The sequence below is a fragment of the Letharia lupina genome (genome assembly GCF_014066315.1).
Source record: "Letharia lupina isolate WasteWater1 chromosome Unknown contig_6, whole genome shotgun sequence".
Classification (NCBI taxonomy): Eukaryota; Fungi; Ascomycota; class Lecanoromycetes; order Lecanorales; family Parmeliaceae; genus Letharia; species Letharia lupina.
In genome coordinates, this window is record NW_023502975.1 from 963,648 (window position 1) to 983,753 (window position 20,106).

At 49.1% G+C, this 20,106-nt stretch overlaps 7 protein-coding genes across 7 annotated transcripts; 5 read left to right on the top strand and 2 right to left on the bottom strand.

Annotated features, from left to right (window-relative positions):
- Nucleotides 1–966: 966 nt before the first annotated feature.
- HO133_009142 (uncharacterized protein) lies at nucleotides 967–2,940 on the top strand (the record flags this gene model as incomplete). Its single annotated transcript, XM_037300003.1, has 5 exons — nucleotides 967–1,057; nucleotides 1,127–1,227; nucleotides 1,276–1,756; nucleotides 1,812–2,146; nucleotides 2,239–2,940. The coding sequence occupies 5 exons, from the start codon at nucleotides 967–969 to the stop codon at nucleotides 2,938–2,940; spliced, it is 1,710 nt and encodes a 569-aa protein (XP_037154829.1).
- A 962-nt stretch (nucleotides 2,941–3,902) lies between these two features.
- Nucleotides 3,903–7,994, top strand: HO133_009143 (uncharacterized protein; the record flags this gene model as incomplete). Its single annotated transcript, XM_037300004.1, has 3 exons — nucleotides 3,903–4,782; nucleotides 4,840–7,916; nucleotides 7,968–7,994. The coding sequence occupies 3 exons, from the start codon at nucleotides 3,903–3,905 to the stop codon at nucleotides 7,992–7,994; spliced, it is 3,984 nt and encodes a 1,327-aa protein (XP_037154830.1).
- Nucleotides 7,995–8,714: 720 nt separating this feature from the next.
- Nucleotides 8,715–9,852, bottom strand: HO133_009144 (uncharacterized protein; the record flags this gene model as incomplete). The annotated part of the gene is made up of 4 exons (XM_037300005.1): nucleotides 8,715–8,740; nucleotides 8,803–8,837; nucleotides 8,891–9,629; nucleotides 9,678–9,852. 4 exons carry the CDS (start codon nucleotides 9,850–9,852, stop codon nucleotides 8,715–8,717), a joined length of 975 nt encoding a protein of 324 aa, XP_037154831.1.
- A 1,202-nt stretch (nucleotides 9,853–11,054) lies between these two features.
- Nucleotides 11,055–12,737, top strand: HO133_009145 (uncharacterized protein; the record flags this gene model as incomplete). Its single annotated transcript, XM_037300006.1, has 1 exon — nucleotides 11,055–12,737. One exon carries the CDS (start codon nucleotides 11,055–11,057, stop codon nucleotides 12,735–12,737), a length of 1,683 nt encoding a protein of 560 aa, XP_037154832.1.
- A 484-nt stretch (nucleotides 12,738–13,221) lies between these two features.
- Nucleotides 13,222–13,566, top strand: HO133_009146 (uncharacterized protein; the record flags this gene model as incomplete). The annotated part of the gene is made up of 2 exons (XM_037300007.1): nucleotides 13,222–13,398; nucleotides 13,456–13,566. 2 exons carry the CDS (start codon nucleotides 13,222–13,224, stop codon nucleotides 13,564–13,566), a joined length of 288 nt encoding a protein of 95 aa, XP_037154833.1.
- A 786-nt stretch (nucleotides 13,567–14,352) lies between these two features.
- Nucleotides 14,353–15,336, bottom strand: HO133_009147 (uncharacterized protein; the record flags this gene model as incomplete). The annotated part of the gene is made up of 1 exon (XM_037300008.1): nucleotides 14,353–15,336. The coding sequence occupies one exon, from the start codon at nucleotides 15,334–15,336 to the stop codon at nucleotides 14,353–14,355; it is 984 nt and encodes a 327-aa protein (XP_037154834.1).
- A 696-nt stretch (nucleotides 15,337–16,032) lies between these two features.
- Nucleotides 16,033–16,917, top strand: HO133_009148 (uncharacterized protein; the record flags this gene model as incomplete). The annotated part of the gene is made up of 3 exons (XM_037300009.1): nucleotides 16,033–16,423; nucleotides 16,569–16,610; nucleotides 16,667–16,917. The coding sequence occupies 3 exons, from the start codon at nucleotides 16,033–16,035 to the stop codon at nucleotides 16,915–16,917; spliced, it is 684 nt and encodes a 227-aa protein (XP_037154835.1).
- Nucleotides 16,918–20,106: the final 3,189 nt, after the last annotated feature.

The following is a 20,106-nucleotide window of genomic DNA, read 5'->3' on the forward strand; positions in this document are numbered from 1 at the left end:
ATATATTAGATATATCTTTAAAAAGAGTAATTCTTATAAAAGCCTATTAGTATCGAATTATAAGACGTCTTAGATTACGTATTTTACGTTATAAAAGCTAAGTATATAGCGATCGATTAATCTTAAATTAAGAATAAACTTAAGATTTTATTATATATAGTAATTCGATATAAAGATCTTAAGATTATTTATAAGCAACTTCGACTTATAATTAATAATTATTATAAGAAATTTCTTTAGAGAGATTATAGTTATAATCTTAACGAAGCGAACGACCTTATATCGATCTCAAAATAGACTTTATATAAATAATTTCGAGCTTGCGAGAACGGTCCCTCCGACAAAAGCCCCCGAAGGGCCCTCGAAGAGCCCTCGAAGAGCCCCCGGAGGGTAGAGGGGTTTAGGGGATCTCCTCTTAATAGAATTAGTACTATGCAGTAGTAATCTTCCCCTCGGAGAGCCCTCGGAGAGCCCCCGGAGGGTAGGGGGGTTTAGGGGGTCTCCCCTTAATAGAATTAGTACTATGCAGTAGTAATCTTCTCAGTCTTCTCAGTCTTCTCAGTCTTCTCACATCCTCGGCAAGTTTTCCACTACTGGGTAGCCCCGCGCCCCAGCACATATTTAGTCTCTGCCCTGCCAGGCCAGCTGCCGACCTGTGCGAACTTCCGCGTTCTTTTTGCTATGCCCATTCCATTTATTATCTAACAGCTGTCCAACGAACCGTAGATAAGTGAGGAGGAGGGTACCTCAGAAACACTCGAACCTTTTTCCGTGGTGCAGCCAATGCACCTAAGGACTAGCGTGATTTCACATAAATCTAACGGGGTTTCTCATCTCTTCTCTTGCCAAGAATTGCGGAGGTTTAGCGTTTCACCACAACAGTCACTTGTCGTTTTCTACTCTCATTCTAAGAGCTTATAGTGAATTCTTCTAGACACTCAATCCTAGCCAACTATCTTCTTCGAAATGGCAGATCTCTCTCATCCTCCCAAGAGCCCTACTCTGGTGCCTCCTCGCAAAAGCGTTGAGCTTGAAGATCCTGGGGCGCATGATCTGGGTGCGTAATTGCGCTTTTCAAGCTTCCATACGGAAGATGTCACTGAGCAGCTGCTTACCGTGGTCTAAGAGACGTCAGAGGCTGAGGAAGATGTGTTTTCGGATGCACAAGAGGCTCGGAATTCTCACTCAGGACCAAGCTCTCCTGTACCTACGACGAGGGTGGAAAAGGTCAACCACTCCTTCTATGTTTCTGGACGTAAAGCTCATTACTGCTAGGTCGATGATAGAGATAGCTACGGACAAGTACCCGGCACAGCCGCCTACAAGACTAGAGAACAAGACGCCGTGCCAGATGAGCTCGAGATCATACCAGATGGCCGCGAAAGTAGGCCTCATTCAAGCACGGGCCAGCAGGATCATTTGGCTAGCCCAAGAGACATTCCCATACCGAAGATGGTCGTTGAGAAGGTTGATCTAAATTCTCCAAGTCATGGAGATGTTCCAGGCACTGCCGCACATTCAAAAAGGCAAGCAGACGCTGTGCCAGATGTCATCTTGCAAGTACCTGAGCGCGATGAAGCCTCTGTTAATGAGGATCGAGGTGACGGCATCTCTCCCGAGATCCCGATTCCCACGACCGTGATTACGAAAGTGGATTCTGAGCCAAGCCATGGAGAAGTGCCGGGCACTGATGCTTTTGACATGCGGAAAGGAGATGCAAAGCCTGACGTTGTTGAGAAGAAAGGCGATGTATCAGGTGAGCGAAGAGACTCTTTGCTGGGTGCTGTCCAGCGAGCCAATGACTGAGTCAGATAGATCCAAACTTTCCAAGCCGAAGCGAACAAAACCTCCAATAGAAGGCGCGTCGCCAATTGCGGCAGATGGTGGCTTCGGTCCTATGGAGTATGAAGATTCTGAAAACGAAAGCGTTGAATCGAAGCATGACGAAGCTGGTAATGGGACGGAGGCGGACCATGGTGAAGGCTTCGGGGATGATTTCGACGACTTTGAAGCAGGTGCAGAGAACGAAGATTTTGGCGACTTTGATGAGGGCTTGAAGCAATCTCCAATATCAGACGAAGAGCCGGCAGAGGCGGGCCCACCTTCACACTCTGTCCAGTCTCTGCCGCCTTCGATATCTCCTTTTGTAAGTAAGATTCCTTGAATCTTCAAACCCACGGTAGCACCTCGTCCCTTGGGTTGCTCCATATACTATCGAAGCTGATTTACGTGTCAAAGTCACTCCTTGATTTTAGCGAGCTGGATACTCTTGACGACATTATTAATGCGACCAATCCGTATCTCGACGAATTGTTCCCCTCGACGCAGGAATCCTATCCTCCTGCCCCACCAACAATATCGGACCAGAATTCTATATTTCTTACAGACCGAAGCCTCTCTTTGTGGTCTCAACTTGTTGCTCCACCACCTTTGCAACCTCCCAATTGGGTGCGGTCCCGTATTCGTCGCCTCTTTCTTGTGTCTCTAGGGGTGCCGGTAGACCTTGACGCGATATTGCCCGCATCAAAGCAAAAGAAGCTGATCCTACCCTCCATACACCTACGCAATCGCTCTCAATCACCACCAGACGGTCGTCGAACAGGGTCTCGAGTACGACTCAAGCAAGAGAATGCAAGCTCTGCCTCTGTCGACCAGCCATCAACCAATAAAACCAGCCGACGGAGAAAGGGGCCACCCTCCCCTCCGGAACTCAATCTCCAGACCACAAAGATGCTATGCGCGACGACACATGCTGCGCTATCCAACATGACGGATCATGAGCTGCAAGCGCATGTGAGGCAGCTTGAGGAGCTGACTGCTAAAGCCAGCGAGGTGTTGGAGTATTGGCTGAAGAGAAAGGACAGTGCTGTGGGGGATGAAGAGGCGTTTGAGGGTGTAATTGAGAACCTGGTCAAGCACGCGAGGAGAGTTCGAAAATAGTAGTAATCCTAGGTTCCTCCAGGAGCGACCCCTTTTTGATATGGTCAATTCCACGTGACGTGAAGCTAAATAATGTACTCGAAGCTCCTGCTCTGAGCCTCTGGCTTTCGAAAGTCAAAAAGTCAAATATGACGCCGGTGGCGGAAGTTGGAGGACTAATCGCGGTTCGGTAAAGCTATCAACCTAATACTCCTATCCTCCATAAGGTACCGTAGATAATGTTTCATCGTCCGATGTCCTGTCCTCAGCTTTGATCCTTCCAATGACCAAACCCCTTGATCCTCTACATCATTTATAACGTCAGCATGTAGACCATCATTGTAGGGAATACGCTTCTGGTGCGTTCCAATCAGACTAGACCGGGCATCGGGATAAAGTAAGGTATGAGGAGTTGAACAAAGCAGAAAAATATTGCCGTAGCCCCTATCTTACTAGCGTTGCATTTAATGCGTGGCTGTCAAAGACAGGGGGCCTTTGGACCCCACGTACTGTACTCAGAAGGATGAACTTCCACACGAACTTCGACCAACAATTTTTCCAGTCGTTTCGCTGACAGCGACAACGATCAATATTATGATCTGAACACATCTACTCTTCCATCCTCTCCTTAATTCCACAGTTCGCCTTGAGCCATCAAAGCTCTCACTAGCCGATCCCCATCTACGTTCCTTTGTACACCATCGCACGGCCCTTACCCCAAACCACAAAGCCTCCAGCCTCCAGCCTCCAGCCTCCAGCATCACATCCCACCTTTCCCATTCTTGATAATTTGAATAGGTACAGCCGTCCAATATGCAAACAAGCAGCGGTCGCTTGTGATCTCCGGTAGATCCAATACGAAAGCCTTCCTAATATTGCCCGAGTCCGGCCCCGCGTTATGCACCTGCGACATCGAGCTGCAGCCTCTTAATACAGATTGATATACACTTCCGCTTCTTCCTTCTACGGACGGCGCCGACCTCATGATGTCTTCTGTCGAAGAAACGCTCTCTGCGGCAGCCAGCATTGTGCGTGGTTTGGCTAGGAATGGTGCTCCTTCCTACAACCCACCAGAATTCAATATTCCTCAGAAGAACGGTGCCACAAACAGAAAGATCTTGCTGCCTGGCATAAGTATCGCGTCGAAAGAATCGCTCGAAAGCGAGCTATCAGCCCTTGCAACTCGGATACAATATCTAGAAAACAAGGCCAGCACGGTCAACCATCAAATCCTTCCCGATACTCCTAATGAGTCTGGCGGACCGACATCGCCATTTGCGGATGGTACAACGGGTACAGTCCGGAATGGTGTCTCTTTCCCAGTCCGCCAGCTTTCAGGGTCCTCCCAACAAGCTCGCGTGACGAATCTCCTCGCTGGTAACAATCTTACTTTCACTGAAGACGAGCTGAGGCATCTTCGTGATCATGTCGAGCAGCAAGCGGAGCACATCAAGACCCAAAATCAGACAATCATAGAGGTGAAGGAGCAGCTTCTTGAGCAAAAGGAGCACACAGCACGCAGTTTCGACGCTGTCAAGGACGAGAACCTCGAAGATGTTCGGCGTGAGCTTTGGAAGCATCAGCAGGCAAATGATGCTTTCAGGAAGGCCCTCAGAGAAATTGGAACTATCATCACGAACGTGGCCAACGGCGACCTGAGTCAAAAAATTCAGGTGCATGCAAAGGAGATGGACTCTGAGATTGATAGCTTCAAACGTACAATCAACACTATGGTGGATCAATTGCAGGTCTTTGGAAACGAGGTCTCTAGGGTCGCCCTTGAAGTTGGTACGGAAGGCAAGCTTGGTGGACAGGCTCAGATCTCTGGAGTCAGCGGAGTGTGGAAAGACCTCACCCAAAATGGTGAGTAGTACCGTCTGACCGAAGTTGCCTACAGTACAGTTTACTGACACTACGTAGTCAATCAGATGGCCTCCAACCTGACTTCGCAGGTTCGAGAGATCGCCGAAGTAACTACTGCCGTGGCGGAAGGTAACCTCGACAAGAAGATTCAGCGACCGGCTCAAGGAGAGATCGCACAGTTACAGCAAACTATCAATGGTATGGTGGACCAGCTACGAACTTTCGCTGCAGAAGTTACTAGAGTTGCTGGAGATGTTGGCACCGAAGGCGTCTTAGGTGGACAAGCTCAGATCGAAGGTGTCAAGGGCGAGTGGAAGACCCTTACTGTCAACGTCAATGTAATGGCCGATAGGTTGACGAGTCAGGTCCGGGACATTGCTGCCGTGACAAAGGCTGTGGCTCGAGGTGACTTGACCAAGAAGATATCAGCCAATTGCAAGGGAGAGATCTTGGAGCTCAAAACCACCATAAACTCTATGGTTGACCAACTGAGACAATTTTCTTCCGAAGTCACCAGAATTGCCAAAGCCGTTGGCACGGATGGTGTTCTTGGGGGACAAGCTACTGTGGACGATGTCGAAGGCACTTGGAAAGACTTGACCGAGACTGTCAACCTCATGGCGAACAATCTTACGACCCAGGTTCGTGAGATTGCTTCTGTCACTCAAGCTGTCGCAAAGGGAGACTTGAGCCGGAAGGTGACCGCCGAAGTCAGTGGTGAAATTTTGGACTTAAAGGTTACCATCAACACTATGGTGGACAAACTCAACAACTTTGCTTTTGAGGTCAGCAAAGTTGCTCGCGAAGTGGGCACAGACGGTACGCTTGGCGGGCAGGCCAATGTACACGAGGTGGAAGGGAAATGGGCAGAACTTACGACAAACGTCAATACGATGGCGAACAATCTGACGCAGCAAGTACGAGGTATCTCCGATGTCACACAAGCGATTGCTCGCGGAGATCTGAGTCAAAAGATCGAGGTGCCCGCCCAGGGCGAGGTGCTCACACTGAAAGTTACCATCAACGATATGGTTACCCAATTGGATACCTTCGCCCGCGAGCTGAAGAGAGTAGCCCGCGATGTCGGTGTTGACGGTAAGATGGGTGGCCAGGCCAACGTGAATAACGCCAAAGGCCGATGGAAAGAAATCACCGAGGATGTCAATACCATGGCTGAAAATTTGACATCCCAAGTGAGGGCTTTTGGGCAAATTACTGACGCAGCTACTGACGGAGACTTCACCAAGCTAATATCCGTCGAAGCTTCCGGGGAGATGGATGATCTGAAGCAGAAGATCAACAAGATGATTTCAAATCTTAGAGATAGTATTCAGAGGAATACAGCGGCAAGGGAGACTGCAGAATTCGCAAATAGGACAAAGTCTGAGTTCCTCGCGAACATGAGCCATGAGATCCGGACCCCAATGAACGGAATAATTGGAATGTCACAATTAACCTTGGACACCGATCTTACACAGTACCAGCGGGAAATGTTGAACATCGTTCACAACCTCGCCAACAGCTTGCTCACGATCATCGATGATATCCTGGACATCTCCAAGATAGAGGCTAACCGTATGGTAATGGAGAAAATCAGCTTCTCCATGCGGGGCAGCGTCTTTAGCGCACTGAAGACGCTGGCGGTGAAGGCGAACGACAGGTTCCTGAACCTTGCCTACCAGGTCGACAGTTCAGTCCCCGATTACGTCATTGGCGACCCCTACCGCCTTCGTCAAATTATTCTGAATCTCGTTGGAAATGCTATCAAATTCACCGAGCATGGAGAAGTGAAGCTCACTATACGTAAGGCTTCGAATATGATCCCGGCCATTGATGAGTACGCTTTTGAGTTCCAAGTATCGGATAGTGGAATTGGTATTCAGGCCGATAAGAAGGACTTGATCTTTGATACCTTCCAACAAGCTGACGGCTCCACGACTCGAAAGTTTGGGGGTACTGGCTTAGGTCTTTCAATCTCAAGGAAACTTGTGGAGTTGATGGGCGGTAGACTATGGGTCGATTCGGTCTATGGCAAAGGCAGCACTTTCTCTTTCACGTGCGTTACAAAGCGGGCTTCACAAGATCTAAGCGGCGTCATGTCTTCGTTGAATGCCTACAGAAATCATACGGTTTTGTTTGTCGACAAGGGCAAAACGAATTGCTCTCAAGAAATTACCAGCATGCTCAAGCAACTCGAGCTGAAGCCCGTAGTCGTCGATAACGAAGCGCAGGTCCCTCGTCCAGCTCCTCCGGGCTCACCAACAAAGGAAGATCACGGCGGTCTTCCCTACGATGTCATCCTTGTTGACGGTATGGACACGGCAGTCCATCTTCGTAATCACGATGCGCTCCGCTACGTGCCCATCGTCCTTCTCGCCCCCGTCGTCTCAGTAAGTATGAAATCCTCCCTCGACCTCGGCGTGGCCTCCTACATGACCACACCATGTACCGCCGTCGACCTTGGCAACGGCATGCTTCCTGCCTTGGAAGGTCGTCAGACAACGTCCATCTCGGACGCCAGCAAGTCTTTCGACATACTCCTTGCAGAAGACAACGAAGTCAATCAGCGTCTGGCTGTCAAGATCCTTGAGAAGTATCACCATGGCGTCACAGTGGCCAACAACGGTCAAGAAGCCTTGGATGCAGTCAAAAAGAGGCGCTATGATGTTATTCTCATGGATGTGCAGATGCCTGTAATGGGCGGATTCGAAGCCACGAAGGAAATTCGCGCGTGGGAGCGAGCGGAAGGCCTGTCACGAACACCAATCATTGCCCTTACAGCACACGCCATGATGGGTGACCGGGAGAAATGTCTACAAGCGCAGATGGATGAATACCTCACAAAGCCACTAAAGCAAAATCAGATGATGCAAACAATACTCAAATGCGCCACCCTTGGCGGCAAGCTTCTTGAGCGAGGAAAAGACGTAAGGTTAAGTGCGAAGGATGAAGCACCCGAGCCAAACAAAAATTCTGGCAGTCATTCTGGAGGTGTGGGCATTGCGAAAGCGGCAAAAAGACCACCTCTGGAGAATCGGGCTATCACGAGTGCAATACCACTCAATGCGGCTGGAGGAGGAGATAGTCCGGCGCTACTCAGTGCAGAAATGCAAGATCCAATGTCCATGGAAAGGGTACGTTGTTGCGCCTTAATAGCTTCAAATGTTGCATGCTAATAAGTCTAGATCTTGCTACGCTCGCACAGTAGTTGATCTGTTGTCGTGCTCTAATCTCGACAAGCGTACTGATGAACGAGCGTCTATCTTACTGGAAGCGTGGCGTATGGGCGAACCCAATTCAGGGCCATCTGTCCCGCAAAGCACTCGTACAAGGTGTGTGAGATGCTACGAAACGTGTGGCGTTTGGTGAAGAGCATTTGTGCTCGTGTATTTATAGAAGCTATTCTTGGCTTTCACTTGAGGGGATGTGCCTTGAGAATGGTGCTTGATGGGTACTGGAGCGATGATATCCCAAGTGCGAACAGTAGTTCTTGAGACGATGGGCCAGAATGAATAGTATAGTTCCTACCAGGTTGGGCACGACTGAATGGCTTTATACTGTGCTTTAACTCAAACATATACCATTGGTATTCAACCCAGATTCCCAGTATTGTGAGCTTCGCATATGACACGTGCTTCTTCGTCTCGCACCTTCGGTAACCTTCGGTGGACCTGGCCCAGAGAGTACATTGACCTTCACCTGGTCCCCTATCTTCCCACATTCACCTCGCATCTGCTGCGCCGTCCTCCGTACAATCCTGGCCAAAGCAAAATCCGCCTAGTAGCCCACACGTGTCTCCCGTCTCAGACTTGATATGCCCAAAACGGAGACTTGAGTTGGAGTCGGCCTTCTCTGAAAACTTTAAGGACGTGCGATAATTGTACAGGATATCTGAGAATTTGTACAGCGCGGAAGTGCCGGGAGAGGAGCATCTAGTACCCCTCTTGTGCAATCATGTCTTCGAACAAGTCAGCCTGCTAAGTCTATATCGCTTCGCACTTCAACAAAGACATAGCTTACCAGCAATGTTCAGATAGAATGCAATGGCATTGAAGCTGGAACCGAGTCAGTCACCACATTCCGGCAACGTGATCAACTAGTGACTCACTTCCTCTTATTCCCCGTCATCTCCCAAACGAGCCACCTCAACCGATTCGTCCAATTAATCAAGTCCAAGTGACTCACATCAATCAGCGTCCCCTTATAGGTTCCCCAACGAGAGCTTGCTACACTGACTAAACCATCGTTGGGTCCTTCCTCTGCCTCCACAATCCGGTGCGGCTGTCTAAAGGCAGACCAAAGGGGCGGCGTCGCCATAGCGCCGTAGGAGAAATATCTCACCCCCTCTCGATCCGGCGTCTTCGGATTGAAGTCTTTCATCATATACCGCCTTGTCAGCTGACTGAATGCCCCAGTCCCTATCCTCATCAACTGCAGCGCTCGATACATTCTGGGTAGATTTTCGGGCCCAATTTGATCGAACACATAGTCTGCGAACGCAGAACCGCGGTGCGGGCTCGCAACCGTAGTCAAGCTTAGCACCTTTACATTTGGCGGTTTGAGTCGACTGATCATGTATCGTGCGTCCAATCCTCCCATGCTGTGCGCAACGATATTGACGCTCTTGCCATGAGCCTTTCTCTCGATATCATGGCTTAGTTTGGCCGCACGCTCTTCTATTGACGCGGACGGGGGGACCGAGGTGAGGATCACTTCGATGTTATTGGCTTTGAGGGCTTCGGTGATGCCACGCCAGTAGTGGACACCTGGAAGGAGCTTGCCGACTAGGTGAAGCTCGTCGAAGCCGAGAAGGCCATGAGCGAGGACGATGGGATTCTGGGGGGATTCTGTAGAGGCTTAGACAGGGTTTGGCAGGTAATGCGCTGGGGACACACGGTATTTGGCGCGGATGCTGGCATAATCGTCCTTTATTGTGGGGCCAAGGTCTGAGACTCGAGGGTCTTGGGAATCATGGCGCAGAGCCGACACGGTGAAATGTCGAATGGTGACTGCAGAGAACAGACGGCTTGAACAGCATCTTCTTGTGGTCAAGGAGATTGAGTGTGCCATCGGACGGTGGAAGACAGAGCTCAATGCTGCGGCCTACACACCATAATGTCTTGCTCCATTGTCGGCCCTCACGAGTCGGCCTCTTTGCCGCGATGTAGAAGTCTAGCGGTTGATCGAAGTGAAGGAAGTATGATCCGGAGCCTTACGGCGGACGACGGCTGACACTACGACAAAACCAAAAAAAAATTCTCTTTTCGTTTTTTTCTTTGCGATTTCTAGTAAATCTCTCCAAAATATTCTTTTTAGAATATTCTCAACTCTTCGAGAGGTACTTTTTGAGGCACTCTTTAGGGGCTACTCTCCGGGGTACTCTGCCAGGTACTCTGCGGGGTATTCGTCCGGGTACTCTTCGAGGTACTCTCCGGGGTACTCTCATTACGATTAAATATTTTATGAAGTTCTTCGCAAAAAAAAAAAAAAGGGAAAAAAAAAGAATTCGCGGGAAGTTCCGTGGAAAGTCCCGTAATTTTTTTTTTTTTTTTTGCGAAGAAATTCATAAAATATTCGATCGTAGTGTTAGTTATTATCCGTCGTAAGTACCCGGAAGAGTACCCGGAAAAGTACCCGGAAGAGTACCCGAAAGAGTACCCGAGAGAGTACCCCGGAGAGTACCGCGAAGAGTACCCCGGAGAGTACCCCAGAGAGTAGCCCCTAAAGAGTGCCTCAAAAAGTACCTCTCGAAGAGTTGAGAACTAGAAATCGCGAAGAAGAAAACGAAAAGAGAATTCTTTTTTGGTTTTGTCGTAGTGTCAGCCGTCGTCCGCCGTAAGCCTGCTCCGGATGGGACGAGAATATTTACCGACTATCAGCCGAAAATCTTCTATAAATTTACCGCAACTCCTTGCATGACCTTTTCAACTTTGTTTTTCAATCGTCAGGGCTGGATGCGACATCATGCCGCTCCAAGAAGGTAAGTCATGGGTAATCATGTAGCAAGTCCTAAGAGAAGGCAGGGGCTGCACCCTTCCGCAAGCGTACATTCCACAAACAATGCTGACACTAGTTTAAACGGTTGCAAGCATTTCATTGTGTTTTGTTTGGTCTCACTCAATCTGCCATGCTCCTCTTCCTGATTCAGATAGCTCTTCTCTTTGTCATGTCTTTACTTCATGGCTGCTTGTGTCCAAGACCGCGTCTCCAAATTCGAGTTCCTCGTTCTTCTTTCCTAGATTCCATAGATCCTTCGCTTCACTACTTTGGCCATGGCGTTCCCAGCAGCAGAGGGTCCAGATACAGAGGCTGTCGTTGAGAAGACCTCGCGACAACCACCTTCTGCTCCAACATGGCATTCGATCAAGCCAGATGGCGTCTCGTCCGAGTTCGTCGACGCCCCTGAGAGACCTCTGAGCGAGACAGAAAACATGACGCCCGGATCAGAGAAAGCACATTCTCGCAAATCGAAGAAGTCAAACGAATCGAATGTTTCATTTACTTCTACGATCGAGTACGATCAGACGCCTTTCGATCAATACATTCATCAAGTCAAGGAGCTGTGTCACCTCTTATGGCCGCCCTTGCCCAAAATTTCACAAGATGTCAAAACTTCCCGCGTCGAGCGTCTGCTAGCTAACAATCGTGTGGCTGGGGTTTTACTGCCAAAAAGGAGTCGCTCCGCACGAGCTCCTGCTCCGCCCAAAGAGTTCCTGATTGAGCGACTACGCGGCGGAGGCTTCAATCGAGTCATCGGTATAACCGCCAAGCATTCGCCTGATGAAGAACCTGTGCGCCTCATATTAAGAGTGCCTCGATTTGATGACACTCGGCCCGATCGGGAAGTCGCTGTACTACATTTCATTCGTCATTATACACAAATACCAGTACCGGAGGTCAAATACGTCGATTTGACCAGCGACAACCCATTGAAGCAGTGTTACGTCATCCATAATCGCATTCCCGGATGTGACCTTCAGAACAATACCGGTCCTACATTCTATCTCAGTCTGAACCATGAGCAAAAGTGCACGTTTGCGAAAGAGTTCGCTCTGCTATTGCTCGAGTTACATGATATCACGCACCCGTTTCCTGGCCTCATAGAAGTTTCGGCGGACAGTGATAACGATCGGAGCTTTACTGTTCGTCCCTTCGAACTCGAGACGGTTTCTGGCTACGAGCGAGAGCTGGACTTGACCACTAAGCTTCCTTTCTTCCAAGTTCGTCCATTCGTGAAGGATTGGAAGCGGTCTGAGAATCCGCCTCGCGAACAATGCACATACTATTTCATGATTGCACAATTTGGTCGGTGGAAAGCTCTGGAGTTGCGTTCCGACCCAGCGACCATCAGCTGGTCGAAGAGTTATGACCGCCTTGTCACGATGGCACTTCAGATGGACACTTTTGGCTTCTTGGGTAAAGATGAGAATTGTATATGTCACCTCGATCTCTTAGGGGCACCGCGCAACATCATGGTAGACATCAAATCGGACGGCTCTATGAGCATTACCGGCATTCTCGATTGGGACAGCGCGGTTTTTGCGCCCAGGTTCGCCGGCTGTGCGCCACCTATGTGGCTATGGGCCTGGGATGATATCAAAGAGGACGAAAAACACGCTAATGATACTCCATCGAATCCTGAAGATCGAGAGATCAAGAGAATCTTCGAGGAGACAGTCGGAGACTGGTTTCTGTCGTACGCGTACAAGCCGGAATACCGTCTGGCTAGAGAATTGTTTCGATTCGCAAAATCTGGCATAACATCGAGCACAGAAACGCAAGAGGTTGAGGAGCTTTTGAAGGAGTGGGCCGCGATATACGAATCTAGGGTAGCAGATGCAGAGGAGGAAGCCACAAACACGGAGGATGCGGCTTCAGAAAAAGCCGCAGAGGGCGAGGTCGACGGTTTAACAGAAAAAGGGCTTCTTAGCGATGAGAGGACCTCTTTTGTGTGAGCGTCGGAGAGATCTACGTGCTTAGCTTGCTCATCTAAATTGTCTCCTTTTCCCAAACATTCTGCAGACGGCTCATTGAAGATCAGAGGCACGTCAATAAAGCTGGCGTACGTACTCGTTTCCTTTGATATGCTGTTCCGCACAGCGTCTGGTCCTTGCCAATGAACCATTTGCTCGTGAAGCTTCACGCAAACGGCTATATTCATGCAAACAGTGCTGCACTTTGATTGTTCTTCGCTCTTTATTGGGTCTTCTTTGACGTGGGAAACGATGTAGTATTTTGAGGCCTCCTTTCCTTCGTGCCCAGACGTTCGACTCCTGCATAGTCTATACTCGCCTCTATCCCTCACGATCTGCCCCTAACACGCTGTCCATTGAAGGACATTGATCATCGTCCTCGTTCCACTGTTCGTCCCCAACTGCTACCCTCTCTTTCCATCCAGTACACTCCAATTTGAGTTCTAAGCTCTTCCACTCATACACTATGCCGAGCATAGCCAAGACCACAACCAAGCATCATTGCCCCAAGAAAGGCAGAGGCCAAGGCAACTGCCGGCCAGGCAAGGGATACTGTCTCGAACACCAAATGAAATGCCCACTCGGGCATAAAAAGGCGTACCTCAAAACAGAGCCATGTCCGCAATGCGACGGTGATACTACCGTAAGTTCTACGGCCGCTCGACATGGTTGGAAATATCCGCTGATCGAATTTCTCTAGCACGATGATAGAAGAGAAGCCCAGACGTATTCTCAGCGGAGAGTCGCCGAAGTCGCGAACTCCTCTCGCATGACAGACAAGGGGAAAGGCAAACGAGGTAAATACGTATGAGTCTCTGAGAGCGTTTGGTCAAGGGAGCCATCGAAGAACGGCCTCTCAACCTCCGGCTGAATGGTCTGTAAGACAAAAAGTCGTCAGACCACGAGTACCTGCACAGGCTGCACATGTTTTGCGTCAGAGCTTTGTTTGTATGGATTTTTTGCGTTGTTGGATACGGAGTTTACGGCAATTCGGAACGCATTTGTTGCTTTATTGCCTTTGAATGTTGGAGTATTTTTGGTCTATTCTGTTCGCAGGATGTCATCGTTTGTTAGTAATTCCCGTCACGAGTTTTGGAACAATCTTTCTTGCTTTTTGAGCTCTTTCTATCAACTATTCCTTTGAACTTGATGGCGTCGTGGATGTGCTTGTCAAGATTATACGATCTTTTAGCAAGTGTGCTCTCGAAGCTATGCTTGACGACGAGTGAATATTTTTTTGGGAGGAAAAAGTGGACCGAGTGAGAAATACTGACGAAAGCCGCTGTTAAATCGGAAACAAGTAAAACTGCTGCCACAAAAGGGTGAGGTGCGCTTCGGGTCTGGCTAGTAATGGATGATGCTTTGGGGAGAGCTGCGTGAATGGCGCAAGTGCTTATCGGCTGACAGTATCAAGGTGATGGGAATCCATGGCTTGGTATGATCGAGGGTGATGCTGAGGTAGTGTTTGAACCTCGATGTACTTGCTTGAGCTGGGCTATTCTCAGTCTTCTCGGCGCGAGATGCTTGAACAGACATATCGGGATCTCCTTCTGCTAGATCTGCATGCTTAAATATCAGAACCATAGCAAACAGACAATTAAAATACATCTTTCAAGTCATTAATCCCCTTACTAATGACACCACCCACACCACCATCATCACCTCCTCCTCCTCCTCCTTTAATGGGACCACCCAACCCATTCAGCGCGTCCTGCGCCGCAAAAACATTTCCCCTATCAAAATTATCCACCAATACTCCCACCGGCGCCCGTCCATACAACCCTTCACAAATCCCCACCTGCGCCCCAATACTTCCCACTCCCGTGGCCGCATTAGTCGTATCATCCGCGCTATCATCCGGTATATCAACGCTCCCAATGCTTAAGTCCAGGAAATGATTCACGATATACATTCGCCCGTCAGCGGTAGCACCCTTCGGGCGGTCAAGAGTGCATTCGGCAAATTTCGGGTCTGTGACGTCGAAGGGAGTCTCGAAGAAGTAGGTGAACTCGTCGAGGATGTAATGTACTGAGGGCGCGGCGCCGGTGTCGAGGAAGGCAATGAGGCGGGTGTTGTTGCCGATCAGTTCGTTGAGAGTTGGCCAGGCCGAGAGGCCGAGAGGGGAAGTGGGTGGCGTGTAAGTGTATTTATTGAGGTTGCTGATTGTGAATGCTGTATCGAACAGACTTATGTTGACGTTGTCCCCGTTTGTGAGGAGGAGTGTGACGACCTCGTTTGGGTTAGCGTCGAGCCATATTTTGAGGTCTGTGAGATAGTCGGAGAGGGGGCCGGCATCCTTTTCCATGCAGGTGGTGTGGCAGAGATTCAGACTCCCAGAGCCATCTAGGTGGGACTGGGCTTGGAGAAAGCGAATACCGGCGTCGAGTTGCGCTGTAATGTTCACCTCTTGGTTGTCTGTGGGCATGGTGCCGACGAAGGCTGAATCATGGGTGCCGATCTGGGTTATGTTTGAGTATTGGCGAGAGCACAGCTCCGCATGGCCGTTGCACAGCGCCTGCGCGTATGCAGAGAGAGGGAACAGGCTGAAGATAAAGCTAATGGGACTAAGAGGATAGCGCATTTTGAAGAAGAAGAGAAGAGAGAATGGAAAATGGAAAATGATGGGGGTTTTCTGAACAGAACGCAAATATAAAGAGAGAGATTGTCTCTTACCGCAAGCTTTACATCGAAACAATAACACGTGCGCCACCCATCTTTGTAGTGGGCGCATCGCAGACGAATAGCGAAAGATATGACCAATTGACTGCAAAATAGCTTTCCAATTGACGAACGATACCCGTCGTTGTTCCCCAGTATGGCATCACCGTATCTGGAGTCTCTCGGGGTGTCTATTGGATGACATCCATTGAATATATTCGGGACAAGGGGTTGGCATGTCTTAAAAGGAAGACTTGAGAGGCGAGGCAGTCATACTGGTGGTCTTTTGATTCGGGTTGGCGTCAAGTGAAACAATAAGGGCAACGATGCAGGTGGGCTCCTCGGATGATGCAGCACTGCAGATCAGCGCGCTTATTCTTATTGGGTCCTGACCTGAACGGCGAACGCAGCTAAACTCGCTTAGCCGCCCATGCAATTTCACTTGTCGCTACATTCGAGGCCGTATATTGCGATGTACGAGATCGCCATAAGAACTAGCTGTCAACAGTACAACCCCACGGCCGCTCGGCCGAGAGCTTGGACGTCAAGTGGCATATCAGTAGTATTGGTCCTATAAGAGTCGCCTTCCTCTCAGTATATTCAATAATAGACTCCGCAAATGGCAGCCATGTCTGACTTCGCCCTCTCTCCTGCTACCCTTCCCGATCTACCTGGCATCGCCAAGGTCTCCACAGCCGCCATGATCGAAAGCCGGCACACAATGTCCTACTGGATGTTTCCGCCGGACAACGAGAACGCGATCTACGAATGGCGGCTAAACGGTATAACAAATACGTTCAACAATATTTCATACTGTATCTACACCAAACTCGTCGATACTAAGGTGGGCAAAATCGTAGCATTCGCGCTGTGGGAGGCGCCTCACCCACCCGAGACAGAGGAGGAGAAAGCCAAGAAAGAGCAAGAGAAGAAAGAGAACGGTGACAAAGATGACAAGCTGCCGAAAGGTACCAAAGCTCAACTTTTGCACGACTTCGATGCCGAGACCGGTAAGTTTTACTCTCCAAGGCAATTTTTCCCCATTCATGCTGTTCTATGAGTCGTCGGACATGTCTCAAGGGTTCTCTGCTCCTAAGACATGTCTTGCGAGTCAAACTTGCTCCTGAAAGTAATGCTGACTCCAAAATCTTCAAGAGAGGATGAGGGCGAAATATGTCGACAGGGAGAAAGACTACAGTGAGTGGCATTTTCTAAGTCTCTGGAATCAGACAAGATGACTGTGTATGCTCAAGTCTTGAGAGCTATTGCTACTCTCCCAGAATACCAAGGCAAAGGCTGCGCATCAAAGTTGCTTCAATCCGGGCTAAAGAAGATCGACGCCGAAGGCGCCAAGACTTGGCTTGAGGCAACCCCACAAGGGCAATCCTTGTACGCAAAATTTGGCTGGAAAGTTGTCGATGAGATCATTTTTGATCTCGAGAAATATGGCTGTGGTGAATGGGTGCAAAGAACCACGGTCATGAACAGGAAAGCGCAAATGTAGTGGGTCAAAGCCACGAAATGATTCTTCTCACGTTCTTATTTTCGTCTTGTTGTACAGCGCAAGCTCTGTCAATCCATGAGAAAGGGTGAGATTCAAGGTTTGAGCTTTCACAGTTCAGATAGATCAGTGTGCAGCCGTGCACGTTATGAGAGTCAAGAGTCATTTTATTGGGTGAAATCATGGCTCAATTCAGGCGAGCAAATGGCTTGAGTAAGCCTTGCTATTTTATGAAAAACTTTTTTTGAGCAATTTTGAGTACTTCGTCCGAGCACGCAAGGTAGAAGCCAAAGCTTCCGATTAACAAACAGGTATTGCGGCTTTCTCTGTTCCCGCCTGTTTCATTTGTTCCCCAACATATTTGATTCTTGGACTTCTCCCTTTCTGTCTGTCGCTTCAGGAAGTATAAAGGTAAGGGCTCTAGCTATCTGATTTGAAGCCGGCTACAGTGAAGTGAAAGGGTATGATAGTTACTTGTTATCGTGACGAAGATTCTAGGGATGGAGGTTCAGAAGATTAGCTGTCATCCGAATACGGTGTCTCGAGTCTCGAAGCACAAATGAGAAGATGGAAAAAGCAGATGTGGCCACCGTCTGATTCCAAGCTCTCATGGAGGAAGCAAGCTTGGAAACATCAGTAATGGCACGTTGATCTTGGCTGGCAAAGATGGCCAGCTGTCGGGAACTCGAGACAGCTGGGGGTTCTTCCTATCAAATAAACATGCAGCCGACTAAAAATAGCACGATTGCGCTGATCAAGTACCGCGCAAACCATTTGGGCTGGAGATCGGGACGGACGTACCTAGATTTTATGTGACAAAACCGGCCAAGTCGTCATATCCGAGGGCAGGCTGGTAGTAAGCATTCATAAAGATGGGGATCTAGAGGGCAGCGTTCCGATGACACGAGGCAACCGGTATAACCCCATCCCAACCAGACTTTCTGTTCGGCAGTTAGCTGGGTTGATATTAACCAGAACAAGGCAAAGAAGTATGCGGAACCAGCCATCAATTCTGAATCATCCAAGGTCTCTATAAGGGGATTCAGAGAAACACCAACCAATGTGCTGCTTAATAGAGCACAGAAATGTCATCAGGATCGCACAACAAACAGAACGTTCGAAGGTGCAAAGCCTACCAGAGTGTGTGTCCCAAGCCCCCCATCAACGATGGCTGACCTTGCATGACAGGGCACCGTGTGATCCACCCACTCTCAGAGGACATTGCGGCAGTCTAGCGGAATAAGTCGTTCCATTCCTCATGCTAGTATTCAGTATTCGAAGCGGGTGGCTGTTGAGGGTTTCTGGGAAGGTCACAGAGGGTTGTCAGCCAGTGCAATACACAGTGGTGTATCTGATAGCTGAGGAAATAGAGGGCGGCATGATCGTCAGATACACAGCCGATTGGCCAATGGCCGAGAGCAAAGAGGGAACGTGAATTTCAAGCCCGACACCTTGCAGGTCCCTAATTTTGCAAGTTACCAAAGTGGTAGGGATGCTGCGACTGGTGGGCATCAGGGCTTGCTTGATATTGGGCCCGGTGGGCACGAATGAATATATGAGGAAGATGGCTGTTGTCGTGAGACGTTGAGGAGCAGAAGCCGTGCCTGCAATACTTCTCTGTGTGAAGCACGGGAGGAAGACAGAGTCGCGAAAGAGAGGACTGTGATGACAAACAAGGACAGAGGGCAAGGGAGGCCGACGTGCCTGATTCCTGCGCAAGCTTTGGTATACTAAACGCTTCCGCCAGTCATTCATGTTGTGGTCTCCTGATACCTCCTCGCAATTGCTGCGAGGGCATTGAGGAATGCCTGTCTGGTGTATGCTGAGTCCTGGACGGGAGGCGTTTTTCGAGCATTGGCTGGTGCTCGCAGAGGGCTCTTGAAGGAGGCAGCAGACTTGCTAAGGAGAAGAGAGGAAGACACAAGAGCTGCTGCAGTCGAGAAAGGAGAAGACAACGGACTTGGTCACTAGACGCGTGGAGGTGTAAAGGGTCAGAGGGCTGCTGTTTGTTGTGTGTGAAGGAAATTGAAAAGGGATCAAAGGTAAGCAAGCTGTTATGGGAGGCACGAGCTACGTTCTATGCTAATTTTCCATTCCCCTTGGCATTGTTGAGAGCCAGACCTAAGACGGCAGTCGCGACCTGATCCTGGTATGTGAATTTCTATGCTGATGCCTTTTGTCTACATGAAATGCTACTCTGTAGAATGATCGCTACGAACTGTACTACCGTCACCTGCCAATTTGGAACGAGGAAAATTTTGAAGATAAAAGGGAACACTCTCTACGAGGAAGCAGGAGCTCTTACCCCTTTTCCCGGCCACTACTTGGCGAAAAGCATATCATATCTGATGCAGAACCTAGAACATCCGCCTGCAAGTTTAAGGCAGACTTGAAGCTCCTAGAAAGTGCGTCCAGCCATCGCCTCTATTCACCTCTTTCAAGGTGCGAGATATAGACCAGCTTTGGGTCGAGTAGCTGTGTGGCTACGTGGTTGGACTCGAAATCAATGAGAATTCTTATTGACTCATTGGCCTCGAAGATGCTATTTTTGGGTTCTTAGAACCATCAAAATCGTCGGTAGAGATAAGTGTGCTCATATGATTCCCCGGAGTGAACAAATGCGGAACTGCAGCATTTGGTTTTTGTATAAAAGTGTGCCTTTCCCGTTCCAGGTCTTGACATTAGCAGCTTAAGGCATTCACAAAGTCCATACTTCTCCCCTCAGGTCCTCATCAAGTACAGGCATTGAAGGGCGTCTCCACCGCTCTGACTCCACTACAGAAGACTATGTACTTACGTCGTCTGAACCTTGTATCACCAGAGAAATCGAATTTACAAATAGACCAAATACAGGAGGTTTCAACATGCATGTTGCGGGTCAATTTCCAACTCGAGCCCTAGTCTATGAAAACGCATGGACGCCCTTCTCCCAATCAAACTCGTTCTGGCTTCAGCTTGCTCCATTCACATGTATCTACGAATTTGCATCTGTCTCGCACCTCAAAGTAATGTCTAGCAGCCTCGAATACGCTCAGATTTGGAAGGCCATGCTCTGGAACCCTCGAGTACCAAGGGTTTGCAACCCCCATTTCCCAGCCGTCGGGCTTTTCTCAGAGCGGTATATCTGAATCACAAAATCCACGAGGTCGACTCCAATGCTAATTCGCACTGAAGAAGGACTGTAAGGTATTG